Here is a 16,889-nt window from a genome sequence, read left to right as displayed (position 1 = left end):
ATCAACTTATTAAGGAACAATTTTAATACGATTCATTTAATTAAATGGGTAAGACTCTTTAATTTTGACACATATTCATTTAAATAAGTGAGTGATACGACATAACCTGTTCGATAAATGAATCATATTGAATTGATTTGACATAACTCACACAATCCATTTAATAAATAGGTTGTGTTTGGGTCAGCCTCATTTGATAAACTAAAAAGAAACTAACAAATATAAATTCAAAAAATCATCAATCTACAAAGCTCATACAACATAATCCAAGTCTTCAATATAATAAGAAACATGTTACCCAAACTTTCAAGTACACACTTTTTGACATAGTCGTAAAAACTATTATTAGATTTTAGATAAATCACTATTAAATTTTTGGATAGAATGGTAATTCACTATCACGTTAGAGAGTGTGCACTTGAGAATATGTGAATGTGTGTAGCATTACTTATAAAATAACACTACGATTTGAGTCGAGCCACACAACCCCTCTTGGCTTTCTAGAAATTTCAAATCCTTTGCCAAGCACACTCAAAGGCTGCCACTGTAAGGAACTTCTTATCTTTCATTTCCATCTTTCCTCGTACAAGAACCCAATTTCTTTTTTCACTCTTCCTAGACACTTAAAGAGAGAGACACCACCTTGTCTATCGGAAGAAAAAAAAGAAAAGTTTTTATTAAAGCAACAAGACAGACTTCTCATGTAATGAGGAAAAAGAGACAGAGTGGGAGAGAAATAACTAAAGAAAGAGATTTTATAAATGGGTCAAATGAGTCATTCATGGGTGAAGCGGTTGACCTCAGCCCGATTATACCAAACCCTAATAGGACAATCCATACCAGTTTTGTGGGTCGTGACTCGTGTAAGAAATTAATAACCCAAACTATAATAGGACAATCCATGTGAGAGTATGGACATGTTCTATTTACTCAAGCAGGTGCCCTGACAGTCTAAGCCCCCTTGCTCGGGTTACCCAAGCAAACGGAGTCCACCTTTGCTTTCACATAAATTGCTTTATTACAATGCAATGAGACATCCCTATGACACAAAATTCTTGTCACAGTGTCCAGCCCACACATCATGCATTTGTTTATAGACAACAAATTGTCAAGATTTCAAATTTGATCTCCTTCTCTACTTTACAAGTACCAACTAGCTAGTTAGCTCATAACTCCATTTACAAGCATGTGGAAGCCCTAAAGCAACCCATCATTTCAATCAAATGGTGTTTCTCCCACTTTAGTAGAGTAAAAATTGGGGCACAAGTTTACATAGACAGGTTGTATCTAGTGAGGCCATGCCCTTTACATGTTCCCAATTGTTTTTTTTTTTCAAGTTCAAATTTTCCCAAAAAAAGGTGGGAAAAACAAAGGATTCTAATATAATTCTCCATGTTTTAGATTAGTACATTAGATATTAATTTTAATTTAATATAACAAAACCTTCCCACACATGTATGATGTCTTACACCCTAAATATTTGTAGAAAACATCCAAAATATAATGGAAGAAGTTTAATTTAAAAAAATAATATTGAGTTTTATTTTCAAAAAAAAAAAAAAAAAAAAACCTTAAGGAGAAAAAAGAGTGATAAGAGATATACTTTATGACTAGGGCAGCAAAAAGCCCACTCAAGAAGTTACTATGTTTGGACTTTGGCACTTTTCTCTTTTATTAGCTGCAAAAAGCCAACTCGTGAAGTTGCAATGTATGGACATTGGTACTATTTTCTTTTATTAACTTTTATATTTATTCCTTTTAGTGGGGCATGCTTCGTTGGAATTTTATTGGCATGAAGACATGCATACCTTTTCTAATTTATTTTTCTCTAGAGAATGTAAAAATGATTGATAATTGCAAGTATATATGGAAGTTGATATATTTTGTGATTGTCTCGTTCTAGAATATTAATCGAAAGTACCTACAAAAGAGGAGAGAAGTATGTAAAGGAGTTTGTCGGTATGAGCCGGCAGAAGATGATTATTATACTTAAGTCAGTATGTATTTAAGTAAAACAGCTTGAAATAGAAGTATAAATAAGGCAGAGTCCATTTTACCTGGTTTTGGATTACCTTTTAATAATGTCATGCTCTCAACTATTTACTGTTGATTCCTCCAAGATGATGGTCTTTGAAGTGACCTATCCATCTCACGTTCCTTCACTTTCTCATCGTGCCCTATGCTTGAGATTCAGGGCTCACGACCTGCTTATGAAAATTGCCCAAATGTCGTGAAAGTAGTGAAGGAGAGAATCTTATGTGCCAATAGTTTGGTATGTCAGTGGACTGATACGTCAGTTGCATGGACTTGTCGACCCATAAGTCGAACAATAACAAATACTAACTAGTAACTAGGGATGTTTTAGAAGGCTAATATTACAACAAACTAAGAATATTTTATAATTAACAAATATTAAATGTCGGTTTGGTTTAACGGTTACAGAGGCCCTGTTTGCCAATGGCCCTAGAACGGTACTGTTCGAGGGCCGGTACTGTAGCCTTTTTTTAGGAATAAGTGTTTGATTGGTTTTAGTGAAAATATTTTGTGGGGAAAAGTAAAAAATTATATTTTATATGAAAAAATGTAAAAAATTTGTTTTGTAGTGATTTTTTTATTTAAATAATAATAATAAAAATGATTGATGTGGTATAAAAAGTAGAGATGTTGGGATTAATTTTGAGGTGAAAAGATTTTTTTTTTTGGGATTGAGGGAGGCCCTGGAACAGTACCGTTCCGGCAAACACACCCAGAATGTGCGGTTTGAAAAATAATGATATTTTAAAAGACAATTAAGTATTCAGTAAAATTGTAGTTTTATATTTAAAATAATGTATTTTTATATTTTTCAAACACACTTTCAAATTTTGGACAAAAAACTTAAGTTTAATTGAAATTAACACGTCAGCGTTGTGGAATGGATAAAGATATGGTGCCCTTTGTTTTATTTTTCTTCTGTTTATTTTCCAAAAAACGACGGCGTTCAAGCCAACATATATATACACGTGCGGTAACGAATTTACCTTGATACCCCTAAATCGCATGCAAATGGATAGAGACTATATATAAGCCCAAGTAGCTCATTTCCTAACCCTTTCGCTTTGGCTGCTTTGCCGTCAGGGGCATTTCGCAGACCTCACGCACCCTCTCTCTCACTCTCTCTCTCTCTCTCTCTCGCATTTCACTTTAGCTTTTCAGTCACGGACCAGACTGTAATCTCCATGATCTGAGAGGCAAGTATTCCCATAACTCGGTAGCTCTCTTTTTACTCCTTTTTATTCTCTCTGTTTCTTCCAATTTTTGGTGGTTTGGATTTACTGCGATGATCAGATCTTGCTTGAATTCGATACTTAGGGTATGGAGTTGTTTGGGTTGTTGGGGCTTTTGGTTGGTAGTTGTTGTCTTTCTCTGCATTTTGCCTTAAATATATCTGATTGGTTGCGAAGGGAATTTGGCCGGATCGGGTTTTGGGTCTAGTGTTTGGGTGTTGGAAAATGAACTTTTGGGGGGTTGTTTTGGTGATTAATTTTTAGGGTTTTTGGGTGGTAGTTGTTTTCCGCTGCATTTTGCTCTAAATTTTAATGATTGGTTGCGAAGAGAATTATGGGCTGTGTTTAACTCTCGTTTCGATCAGTTGGGATGGATAGTTTTGGGTCTAGGGTGTGGATTTGGGCAAATGAGAATTTCTGGAGTTCTTTTGGTGTTTAATTTTTGGGGGTTTTTGATTGGTAGCTGTTGTTTTTCTTTCTTTTTGCTTTAAATTTCTCTGATTGGTTGCGTAGAGAAGTTGAACGGATCGGGATTTGGGTCTAGTGTTTGGATGTTGGAAAATGAACTCCTGGGGTTGTTTTGGTGTTACGTCGGGTGGTGGTTGTTTTCCGCTGCATTTTGCCCTCAATTTTACCGATTGGTTGTGAAGAGACTTTTGGGCTGTGTTTACTCTCGTATTGATCAGTTGGATCAGATCGGGTTTTGGGTCTAGGGTGTGGATTTTGGCAAATGGCGGTTAATTTTTGGGGTTTTTGGTTGGTAGCTGTTGTTTCTCTTGCCTTTGCCCTCAATTCTCTGATTGGCTGCGAAGAGAATATGGGATGTGATTTATCCTCATATCAATCTAGTGAGCGGATTGGGTTTTGGGTCTAGGGTTTGGATTTTGGCAAATGAACTTGTGGGGTTGTTTTGGTATTTAATTTTTAGGGTTTTTATATTGGTATTTGTTTCTCTACATTTTGCCTCAAATTTCTCTGATTAATTGTGAAGAGAATTTGGGCTGAGTTTTATTTTGGCATCAATCAGTTGGGATAGATCAGGTTTTGGGTCTAGGGTGTGGATTTTGGCAAATGAACTTGTGGGGTTGTTTTGGTGTTCAATATTTAGAGTTTTTGGCTGGTAGTTGTTTTCTTCTGCATTTTGCCCCAAATTTTCTTTGTTTGGTTGCTAAGAGAATTTGAATGGATTGGGTTTTGGGTCTAGGGTTAGGATTTTGGTTATTCTTTGCATATGTATGAAATTTGAGCCTTTTGTTTTGGTTGATTTAGTAGTTCTGGTTGTTTGAGTTGTGTGGTGTTGATTTGGAAACATTATCCCTGTAGATCAATCAGTGCCTCATTTGCACGTGAGGGCTAGCAATATTCCCTTGCAAGCTTACAAAGTGCTTGGTAACACATGCCATAGCTAGACCTGAGCATTACCAACAAGTGCTTGATGCTAACTGATTCTTATCATTTTTAGCCGTCCAAGAAGTTGCATTTCCCATCTGGAACAGCTAATTTGTGATTAGTGGTCTAAGGTGGGTGTGGAATTTAGCTGTTGCTTAGTACTACCAGTTGTCACCCTTAAACCATCCTTCAATTTGGTAAATGGAGAATATGGCTTATCCTTTTTTGGATTTGTCAGGTTATCTGTGCAGCTAATCCATTCTATCAATGAATTTAGATCTACCCAATTTTGTTTCTTTAGTCAATGAATCAAGTGATGTTGAGTACTTCATGTGCATGAAGGACTTCCCACTTGTTCAACTATGCGAATATTTCATGCAACATTGAGTGATCGATATCTGGTCAATGTACATGGTTGAAGCAACCCATAAACCTCTTTTTCCCTATTTGTAAAAAGACTTGATGAAATGAGTATGGCCCTTGCATTAATTATCTTTATGAAATTTATGTGGTAGTTCATTTTGCACTCATGCTATAAGAAAGGTAACTTTGACTCTTATGGATCTTGCATCTTTCGTTGGTTGTAGTTTTGACACTTTTTCCTTTTTTTTTTTTTTTTTTTTTTTTTTTTCTTCTCCTGCTTTTTTTTTTATAAAAAAAAAAATTCTCCAGATCCTCTGCCATGGAAGATACCTTTTCAGTTGTTACGTTAATTGACTCTACAACCTCAAAGATTCAACAGCTCCAGAAAGCATTTGCTGAACTTGAAAGTCACCGTGCCATTACCCTTAACTTGAAATGGAAAGAACTTGAAGAACATTTTCATGGGCTTGAGAAATCTTTGAAGAGGCGTTTTCATGAGTTGGAAGACCAAGAAAAGGAGTATGAGACCAAAACAATCGAAGCCCAAAAGTTGTTGGAGAAGCGGGCAGCAGCAGTTGTAGCCAAGGAACAAGCTTCGCTGGAGAGGCTTCAAGAGAAAAGAGATGCTGCTATATTTGCCATTGCTACTGCTCGAGAGAAGCCTGCTGTTGTCACTGATGAGAGCCATGGTGGGACACCAAGCATGGAAGAGAAACCACCTGATGCCGTGGCTGCTGAAAATAACTTTGAAGATATAAAAGTTTCTTCTGGAAGTGGAGATGTAGAGGTGACATCTTATCCTGAGCTCGTAACACTTTGTAAAGGGATGGACTCAAAAGGTCTCCATGCTTTTATATCAGACAACCGAAAGAATCTTGCTGCCATAAGGGAGGAAATTCCACTAGCATTAAAGGCTGCAGCCAACCCTGCCCATTTGGTTTTGGACTCTTTGGAAGGATTTTATCATATGGAAGTGTCCAATCTGGATGGAAAGAAGGATTCAAGCCTGTTGGGTCTCCGTCGAACCTGTATAATGTTGATGGAGTGTCTAAGTCTTTTGCTAACAAGCCCATATCTAGTCTCCGTTCCTGCTATCATTTCAGAAGATGTTAAGACGCAGGCAAAGGCAATTGCTGAAGAATGGAAGCCTAAATTGGATGTTCTTGACCTGGACGCGAGCAATGGGAACTCATTGGAGGCTCATGCATTTCTGCAACTTCTGGAAACTTTTGGTATTGCCTCTGATTTTAATGAGGAAGAGCTGTCTAGGCTAATACCAATGGTTTCACGGCGTCGCCAAACAGCTGACCTTTGTCGTTCCCTTGGGTTATCGGAGAAAATGCCAGGTTTGTCTCAATTGTACCTATGACAATGGATGAAAACCTGTTCTATGACATTTTGCACAATGTTGACTTTATTAAATGAACTATGCTGAAATCTAATGCCTCAACCGTGGTAAACAAAATGAAAAATGCTTTATTTTGCTGAACATGTGTCTTATGTTTGGTTTGTCAGAGAAAATGTCAGGTCTGTTTTTCATCTGTGCGCATTTTCAATCTGGATGAAAACCTTTTGTAAAACCTGGCAGATATATTAGATGAAGTTTAGTGACCTTTAATCTCCTCACTGTGTCAAAACAACTAAAACACTTTTGTTCTCTTCACACTTATTAGCCTGTGCTTTTTGTTTGTATTTGTGGACTTGTGTTTCCATTTACGTATGTCGGTTGTTCCTCCAACATTGTTCTAATTTTAAATAAAAGCACTTAAGTAACTAGTTGTTCAAGGTCAAAGACTTAAACCTTTTTGAGTATCTTTCATTAAGGTTAAATCATCCAATGCCGCCAAAATGTTCAAATAAGTGATATTCTTTGGAAGCATCACCATGTCTGAAATTACATCATGTTTTGAATGCTATATTTTATGTTTTCTACTTTTGAAGTAAATGGTGGTTGAATCATTTATAACCTAACTCCACATATTTCATACCTTAGTGTCATATATCTTTTTGCATAGACTGTATTAAGCTGGGTAGAGGGTTGTGTGTTGCCAGTTAGGGCAAAACTTTTCATGTTGTGTGAACATGGATCCTATTGGCGAAAAAGGATCCTTGTAACTGACCCCAATCAGTTGAGATTAAGTCTTGGAATTGAGTTGCGTATTATTAACATGCAAGCTTATGAGAAAATAGTGAAATCACGCAAGGGGTTGGAATCGATCATCAGAAGAAGTATTAGGCCAAAAATTAGGATACATTCTGGGAAAATAAAACTTCCATCGAAGAAAAGGAAATGAAAGTCTTTCGTAAAAATTCTTGTGGAATCGAGAAACCAAGGGAAGTCATCTTCATTAGACAGAGCAGGAGACAACAAGACAAGAGGGATGATAGGATGAACTTCGCACTTTCCTGGAAGGAAGAGTTTTTGTACCCGCTAGCCAAGTAGAAGGAGGTTAGATTGCCTTACCACCAGTAGTTGAAAGATAGCATTTGAGGACGATAGTTGTATTCAGTAAGTTGGGTAACTCAATTCCAATCTTTCAGCCTAGGACTTATTCTTACTGGAAAAGCGGTGCCAGGAGCCGTGTGTGATAAGTATTACAAGATGTAAAAAATTTCTTGGACTGCATTAAATTTATTTGAACCAGACCAAATTTTAAGGTTGCTTAAAAGAGGCCCTTTTAAGGAGAGCAAAATATCTTCATTTTTAAGGACTGCCCTTTGCATACATCCTATGTGACTTCTGGAGCAAACCTCTATATATGGATCTCATATTGCATCATCTAAAAGGTCTAGTTTCTGCCAGATGGTTATATTGAGGCGCTCCTATGCCTTGGATGGACCAACTCTGAGAATACAGAAGTTGATAAAATCAACTGCTTTCTCTTTTGTCCATATGTGTTTTAGTATGTTTTCATAGTTAATTGTGTTTTTCCTGGTTTTACAGGTGTAATTGAAGTATTGGTTAATAGCGGAAGGCAAATTGATGCTGTTAACTTGGCTTTTGCATTTGAACTTACTGAGCAGTTCTCTCCTGTGCCTTTACTGAAATCCTACTTGAAGGAGGCAAGAAAAGCTTCTTCACCTGTCAAAACTGGAAATTCATCTCCCACAGCACAGGTGTGTATCCTCAATCTGCATTATATTAATCAAACTTATTTTGATAAGTTTCTTTTTGATAATCTTAATTGGGGAGTAACAAATTGATACGGATGTGCTAGGTGAATGGTTATTATTTGGGGAAAATAACTAATAGTTATTTATATCAGTGAGCTTGTTAGTTGCAAGCGAATAGATGTGCTTTCTACAGCACTTGCATGGTATTACAATTGGGTAGAAATAGTTGTGTGGTAGTACCTAGAAACAGAGATGCACATCCATGTAAGTGGTTGTACTGGCATCTGGCCGCTGGACACTTCAGTCTCTTAATTAGACAATTTGCAAATATCTAGATAATTTTGTTGTACTTGCTTGAGCAGTATGAGTTCTACAATAATCTCCCGTGACTCATGATGTTGGACAAGTTGATTGCTTTGTTACCTTTCAAACACAAGCATCCCACATGTTTCTGATGGCCATCACCACCATATGTTGCAGTTGTGGACACTGTTAACATTTCTAGCTTTCTTGGTTTCATGTGCATATGACATATAACGTATATATCCTGATTATTTATTATCAGGCAGTCAGTCTGGTTGATTCGGTGGTAGAATCCGTGACCAACCACCCTGAATGGCTTTTAAAATCTGTTTCCTGGTTAACCATGTTTATATGTAATTTACAGCTTGGATTCACTTATTTTCTGGTGCTGCAGTAGCCCTTTATTTTTATCTGGATGTGTCCCATTAGAATGTGGGCCGCTGCCGATGTTGATGGGGTTTGGCAAGCTCGAAGTTTTTGGTGTATGATGCCAAACTAACAAACTTAGCTCTTGTTTCAGAATGAGGTTAACGAACGGGAGCTGACTGCCCTCAAGGCTGTGATAAGGTGCATTGAAGAGCATAAACTTGAGCAGCAGTATCCAGTGGATCCACTCCAAAAACGTGTCCTCCTGCTAGAAAAGGCAAAGGCAGACAAGAAAAGGGCAACCGAAGCTGCAAAGCCTCAGCCGAAAAGACCCCGTGCCAACGGCGTAGGATACGTGCCTCGTGTCACTAACGTTGCCACTACTGATAAGACTTTCTACCCCAGAATGACAGATAGGTACCCTCAGTACGTGTATGATAATAGGCAATATGTTTACCCTGGACCTGCTGACAACCACTGCCCTCCTCTTCTGGGTTCTGCAACTTACAACCTCTCTCCCAGTCATGGCAACTACTTCGGAAATGGCTACCAGTATCAAGCCCCATATCTTCACTAGTTAGCGAAAATGGCAACATAAGAGGTGACGGCTATCATCATCCTTTCATCATTTTAACTCTTAGTGTTAACCCTGGAGCCCTTTGTATGTTGTACTGTATGAATGAATTTTAGTATTTAAGAACCCCCCCTAAAAAAAAAAAACAGCAAAAAAAGAAAAAAAAAATGGTCTTGTTAATTTTTAGTTGTTGTACAAGAAGATATTCGTCTCTCTAATATATGCACAATGTTTTAATTTTGTAAATATGCATTATTGTCTCTTCTGTATTTTGTCTATTTACTTCTCATCTCTTTTACTTTGCTATCTTTTTTGGGAGGTCCAAAATTGCCACCAAATTTGTAAACGTTGCAATATCTCTTGTCAATTTTTAAGCTACTCCCTCCTTTAGGGGGAAAAAAAAAATCTGGTTGAGGAAGTAAAAATGATAACTAACACTTTATAAAATTAAAAATTGAGGATAAAGCGAAACAAAAGCAAAAAAGCAAAATAAATAAGGCCTACGCTCAGGTAGTGGTCAGTTCAATGAAGTGTTTTTTCGAAAAAAAAAAAAAGAAAAAAAAAGAAGTTAATTGAAGGGCATGGTTGTATTTTCATAAATGTTTGTGATGGCCTAAATGAAAATGTTTCGTTGTAAAAAAAAAAAAAAAAAAAAAAAACTAGTAAATTAAGAGGTGAGTTTTAGTACCAATGTCATTCAGTTTTAACGGAAGGGTTACTCAGAAAAGGTGTGGATTACTTTATAAGCGTTCATATAAAAATCAAAAAGCACCTCCTAGTCCGTGATTTCTATAAGATTATGGGGTGTTTTTTTTTTAAAAAGTGAGAATTAAAATTAAAATTATGATTTCGATTAAAATAATATTTTACGCAATATTTATTTATTTGGCTATTAAATTATAATTATATACTAATGTTATTCAAACACTTAATTGATAAAAAAAGTATTTTTTAACATGTTTTACCAAACGTTTATACGATTTTAAAAAGTAACACGCACTTACTAAGTTTATACAAATATAACTTCTTTAATAATCAAGCCTAATTTTATGTTCACAATCACCTCATTTGTTAAACCAACAGAATTCAAGTCGAATTTGTGCCAAGGGATCGAGCGAGTTGGGGAACGGAATTGTTCAGTTACCCATTAGCCTTATATATATTATATATATATATAAAGAAGTTCGAATCATTGCATTGGCGCCAAAAGAAAATGAGAATCGCAGAGATCTCATCCCCCGTTGCAACCCAGAAAGACTCCTCTCCCCACCAACTCCTCCTCTCCCAAATCGAATCCTCCATCAAACAACTCGAGCAACTCTCCCCTTCCGCCTCCCAAGACGACAACTCCTCCTCCCTTCGCACCCTCTCCTCCGATCTCCGCCGATCCCTCGCTCAACTTACTCTCCTCGCCCCCTTCAACAACGACCTCAAGCTCCACCTATGGAAGCTCAGCTTCCGCCTCTGGAACGCCTGCGTCGACCTCTCCAACGCCGCCTCCTTCCGCCGCTCCTCTGCTTCCGCCGAGCACCATGCCGAACTCCGCCACGTTTCCGCCGCCATCCTCGCCCTCGCCGGCAACGTCCCTGGCGTCCCCTCTCCGGCGCTCAAGGCCGCAGCGTTCTACCACAAGACTGGCCTCCTCTGGCACGACCTCCGCAGGCTCGACCTCGCCTCCGCCTGCTTCGTTAGCGCCACTGACCTCGTATCCGAGCTCCATCCCGGCGATGTCTCCGGCGCCGGGGAGAGGAAGCTCCTCCTCGACCTCAATCTCGCGAGATCCCGCACCGCCTGGGAGTCCTCCGACCGGAATCTGGCTCTGGCGCTCCTGAACCGGTCCAAGAGCTTGCTATTCGGGTCCGCCCAGCACTACTGGGCTCTCGCGAACCAGTACTTGGCGTTTGGCAAGGGTTTGGTATCGAAGGACGATCAGAGTAGCAATAGCGAAGCTCTGAAGCTCATGAACGAAGCGTTGGATCTTTGCGAGAAAGGACTCGGAGCGGGATCCAGTGCGGCCGATCTCAGGGAACTAAGAGCTAAGACGCTTCGGTTCATCTCGGCCGTCCATTTGCAAAAGGGAGAGTACGAGAGCGTGATCAAGTGCGTGAGGGTTCTGAGAGATCAGAGTGGGGACCACTGCCATCCGAGCCTTCCAGTGTTGGCAGTGAAGGCTTGGCTAGGGCTAGGGAGGTACGGGGAAGCGGAGAAGGAGCTGAGGGGCATGGCGGTAAATAAGGGCGTTCCGCAGGACATTTGGATGTCCGCCGTGGAGGCGTACTTCCAGGCGACGGGGACGGCGGGTTCCGAGACTGCCAAGGACGTGTTCTTGGGTTTGTTGGCCCGGTGTCACATCAGCGCCGGAGCAGCTGTGAGGCTTGCCCACCGCGTGGTTGGTGAGGGTGGTTCTGATTCTAAAGTGAGGGCTAAAGTAGCGGCGGAGCTAGTCTCCGACGAGAGAGTGGTGGCGCTATTCGCCGGTGAGGCCGCGGCAAAGGAGAGGATGTCAATGCACGCTGTGCTTTGGAATTGGTAAGTCCAATAATCACGTACATAAATTCCTAGACATATAGCATAATTGAATCCAAAACCTCTATGTTTAACTAGAATGAGATCTAGCCCTAGTATGTTTTCTGTTTGCGTTAGAAATTTATAACTATAGTTAATGTGATAAATCAAAGTTTGTACAAAAATGTGCTGCATGCATAACAAAATCAGTTGGATTGATTTTACCAGGACTCTGCTTCATATTTAAAAAAAAAAACAACAGAAATTGAGGAAATTTGTTTTAAAATTGTTTTAAGAAATGGAGGCATTTCAAATCATTTCTCTTTTTGATTCTCATGTTTGAGTTCCAAAATGAACCAAATGCTTAATACTTTAAATATTTCAGTCCTCTTATTCCCTTTTCTTCACTCTGTAGCTCTTTTCTCATTACTCAAGTCTTTTTTATCTAGGACGAAAAGCCCTCAAAAGAGTCCCCGAAAGCAAAAGCTCTCACTTTTAAAAGTAGCTTTGAAGAAGGTAGAATCTTCATGTTCACTCCAAAAAAGAAGGCATTTAAGATATTTTATCGATTTGACATCTTGGGCAGTGTTTTAAAAAGCCTCTGCAGTTCATGCATCATAAGAGTAGCGTTCTTGAGATCTTCATTAGTTCACTGCCAAGGAATTTTAGGATGTATCTTCCTTCCAAAGATTAGGGATTGATCGCTGCTCAAGTCTTCTATCTGAGCTGCTCTATTTACTTGGTGAATCAAGGCTTTTGCACAACTAGAAAGGTCTACAATATTAGGGCAATAACTTTGGAAGAATTCATAAAATAAAATAAATAAAAACACTTTGGAAGAACCAATGGTGTTATCAAGGCACCTCTGCATAAGCCATATTCAAGGACCGTAAGAGGATTATTGCATTGAGGAGATGTGGCCAACACAACCGAATGGGCAAGATTGGATTTAATGGTCCTTGGAGATATTGTCACTTAAATTGGAGATTTATTAGACCTTTTGTTCAACTTCTTTGGCGGCTTCTCTTGGATTCTCATGTATTCTCTTGTAGTGTTTAAGTGGGACTTTCATTGTTTATAGAAATTGTTTCCTCAAGTTGACACAGAGGGTCCGAGTGTTCTTGTTGCTTGGTCGGATACCCCAAACATGAACCTCACTCATGTTTTCTACCATTTCTTGGAAGTACATTTTACATAGGGCACGTTTTTCTATCTTCAACTTTATATCATGAATATTTTTAATGGAATATTAAAAATATTCCATTAAAGAGAATTTTATACAAAAGTAATTTCCTAAGTTGTCCCAAGATTTGATGTTAAAGAGAATATAATGCCATTTGATTCCCCCAGTTTCCTATGAAAGAGGGTTAAGGATCTGGCTTGGACAGTCCATTATAAGAGAGCAATGTGATATATATTGCTATCTTATAGAAAAAAGTATTATTGCCTTGTGTATCATAGCAATTTTAGTTGTGTACATGTGGTACTGTTCATATATTATGTTCAAGCAAATGAATCTGGCATGCTATAGAGTCATGTATACTATCATGTGGCAATGAAAGCACGGACACATGACTTAGCCTAAGCGGTGTGTAAGAACATATCAACGCCCTCTGCCTCGTAACAATTTGAAAGGAACTTCCTTGATGGAAACACTAAATGTATGAACAGATGATGTTTATTGAAAGCACTCCTTTTCAATTCAAGTCCATTTATTTCAACCATTTTCTGTCTTCGTGTTACAGTGCTGCAGACTTCTTTCGATCAAAAGATTATGGGACAAGTGCAGAGATGTTTGAAAAATCCATGCTTTATATTCCATATGACATAGAGAGCAAAATTCTCCGGGCCAAGGGCTTTAGAGTCTTGTGTCTCTGCCATCTTGGCCTCTCTCAGCTTGATCGAGCTCAAGAATACATCAATGAGGCTGAAAAGGTATCCTAAATATCAACTACTAGTTGGGACTTCTGTCTCCGAGATAATTAAGATCTTTAAATGCTTAGAACTAGTTTATTTTTTCCTCTTCTGGGAATGACTTTGTAATGCTTTTGTTTTTCCGCAGCTAGAGCCCAACATAGCCTCTGCTTTCCTTAAGGTGCTCTCTCTCTCTCTCTCTCTCTCTCTCTCTCTCTCTCAAACACACACCCACACATGTAGGGCCGCACACACGTGCACGTGCTTGCCTGCATGTGCGGGTAGACATGCCTGAAAAATATTGCCACTCTTAGACTAATGCTAAGCTTGATAACAAATACACCCTTCTCATATTTTCCAACATTATTTAATTGATAATTTTGCAAACTTGACATATCTGTTTAATACAGTTCAAGATTTACCTGCAAAAGAATGACCACAGTGATGCTATCACTCAAATCCAAGCCATGACAACCTGCCTCGATTTTTCAACCGACTTTCTCTCCCTCTCAGCCCATGAAGCTGTTGCTTGCCATGCTCTTCCTGTGGCTGTGGCTGCTCTATCGAATCTGCTAAACTTCTATGCCCCAGGAAAATCCATGCCAACAACAGAAATTGTAGTCCTACGCACCCTTGTCACAATCCTTTCTGAAGAGCCTGGCAACGAGCTGGAAGTTCTGAAATTTATAAAACGTGCTCATAACCGAGGATCTGAGCTTGGTCCTGATCTCTTCTTTGGAAAAGAAGAGGTAGGAAGACGGGAGCGGAATTGGTTTGCCGTGACATCATGGAATTTAGGGACAAAAACTGGGAAGTTGAATAACTATGAACTATGTGCTGAATTTTTGAGATTGGCTTCAGAATTCTACTGTATTCCTATTGACGGGCAAGTGGAAGAAAATAATGTTATGGTTTGTAAGTCGTTAATATTGACTGTATCTGCCATGATAGCTTCAGAGAATCAAAGGAAGGCTACATTGTCAGACTCTGAAGTGAAGCAAGCTATAGAACTGCTTGATAGAGCAGGGAAGGTATAAATGCATGCATTATTAGTCATTTGCTTGATTCATAAAGCCGATGCCTCAATTTTTCACACTCAAAATCAATTCTTTCATGGATGCAGATACTGAAATCAATCTCAACTGGGACTCAGCTACATGATGATCAAATCACCACCCTTGAGCCTGATCTCTTCTTTATATACACCTTCAGTGCCTATGATATGCAAGGAAGGCTAAATGATTCAGCAGCACAGCAACTCCTTGTGAAGAGTTTTGCCAGCTCAAAAGCTTGCAATCCCAAGCACCTCCTTCAGATAGGCTTTAATGCCTCCCAGGGTCCGCAATCCAATCACGAAGTAGCCACCTTTGCTCTAAATGAGTGCCTCTCCACCTTCCTTTCCTCCCCCTCGCCGGATTATCAAAACATTGCTCTTATTGTGCGGAAGCTTATCGCGGTAACAAGCATTCACAAGGGTGATACAGATGATGATGCTGTATATGGCATGTACAAGCAAGCTTACCAGATAATGGTGGGGTTGAAGGAAGGAGAGTATCCTACAGAAGAGGGAAAATGGCTTGCCATGACGGCGTGGAATCGCGCAGCGCTGCCAGTGCGGATGGGGCAGATTGAAACAGCCGAGAAATGGATGAATGTCGGCCTGGAACTTACTAAGCGCATTCCAGGAATGGAAACTTACAGGGCATGCATGGAGGACTTTGTTGATGGCTTCAAAAAGAAATTTCATGGGCAGAATGATATTGAAAGCAGGCCTCAGCAAATAATATGATGTGAATATCTTGTTGTACAGGAAATTAGTGAGACATGATCCTTGTCCTTGTCATACAGAACACACACACACACACAAAAAAAAAAAAAAAAAAAAAAACTTTTCGGTGCATACAAAACTGACCCCTTGTGATTCAAATTGGGTCATTTTAGGCTAATAGGGTCATCATTCTGAGTTGTATATCAGCTTATCTTTCGAGTCCAAAGAAGTCTTATTGTCTATTGTATCATGCATGGAACGACTATGGCGAAATATGGGAGAATTTCAGACAGTTCGGAATTATGTTTTATCTAATTCTAAGGGGTTTGCTCAAATGGTAAGGGTCTTGGCCTTGAGAAGTGTTAGGGAGCCAAATAAATGAACCCAAAATTTTTTTTAAACTGACATGGAAATGGTTTTTAAATTAAAAAAATGCAATTCTATCTTCCTTGTTTGCTACTTACAATCTGCTACGTCAGTTTGGAAATTTTTTTGGGTTCATTTACTTGGCTCCCTAGCACTTCTCCTTGGTCTTTGTGGTCTTTTTATTAGGCCTAAGATTCAAATCATTTTGGGTGCAAACATATTTTTAGGGTTAGCCTATGTGACGTCGGAGTATTACTCGATCTGTGTAGAAGGGACGCGTTGCACTGATTCGAAGTTTATCCGATAGAGATGAGTACATAAAGTGATCCTACCTTAGAAGGGTTCTTCGTCCTCAAAAGAAGAAAAAAAGAATAAAAGAATAAAAGAATATATATATAATTGTCAATTACTCATTGTTACAAAAACAAATTCAAAGACCTAGTGAAATTACAACTTCAACAAAATAGGATAAAAGCATGATTTCTTTTTCTAAACATCTTCTAACCATTTCCACTTGTTCTACATTTGTGAAAAAATGAAGTGACCACTTTATCTTGTCCTATTTTTTGTTTTTTAAGTGAGTAACACACTGTCATAGTTTACTATTTAAAATGTTATATTAGTTTGTGTGAAATGAATGTGAAGAGTAATATTATTTATTTATTTTTTGTTTTGAATAATATTTCCATTTACATTAGTTTTCCATCGATTAATATAATGTATTTTAAACAAATCATTTAAAATACATGCCAAGTAAATTGATGTAAAGCTAGTTCGAAGAATAGCATTGCAGTTTTGTATTTGGAGTTTGATATTTTTCTTTATTTTATTATTATTATTTTTTTTTTTTATGAGTAGTTAGTTGGTTTTTTTTTTTGTTGACATGTCCACATAATAGGGGGAGAGGGATTCGAACTAGTGACCTCCGCTTCATTAGGCGTGATCCTAACCGATTGAACTA

The 16,889-nt window shown here is 38.6% G+C and overlaps 2 protein-coding genes across 2 annotated transcripts; both read left to right on the top strand.

The window, feature by feature from the left end:
* Nucleotides 1-3,101: 3,101 nt before the first annotated feature.
* On the top strand, nt 3,102-9,623 carry LOC132177488 (FRIGIDA-like protein 3). Its single transcript, XM_059589835.1, has 4 exons — nt 3,102-3,230; nt 5,328-6,364; nt 7,963-8,135; nt 8,956-9,623. Exons 2-4 carry the CDS (start codon nt 5,338-5,340, stop codon nt 9,376-9,378), a joined length of 1,623 nt encoding a protein of 540 aa, XP_059445818.1. The 5' UTR covers nt 3,102-3,230; nt 5,328-5,337; the 3' UTR covers nt 9,379-9,623.
* A 964-nt stretch (nt 9,624-10,587) lies between these two features.
* Nucleotides 10,588-15,837, top strand: LOC132165420 (TPR repeat-containing protein ZIP4). Its single transcript, XM_059575973.1, has 5 exons — nt 10,588-11,904; nt 13,626-13,815; nt 13,943-13,975; nt 14,205-14,825; nt 14,918-15,837. Exons 1-5 carry the CDS (start codon nt 10,589-10,591, stop codon nt 15,581-15,583), a joined length of 2,826 nt encoding a protein of 941 aa, XP_059431956.1. The 5' UTR covers nt 10,588; the 3' UTR covers nt 15,584-15,837.
* Nucleotides 15,838-16,889: the final 1,052 nt, after the last annotated feature.

This window comes from Corylus avellana, chromosome ca1, assembly GCF_901000735.1.
Source record: "Corylus avellana chromosome ca1, CavTom2PMs-1.0".
Classification (NCBI taxonomy): domain Eukaryota; kingdom Viridiplantae; phylum Streptophyta; class Magnoliopsida; order Fagales; family Betulaceae; genus Corylus; species Corylus avellana.
The sequence above is the reverse complement of the archived record's forward strand: the minus strand, read 5'-3'. Positions and strand labels throughout refer to the sequence as shown.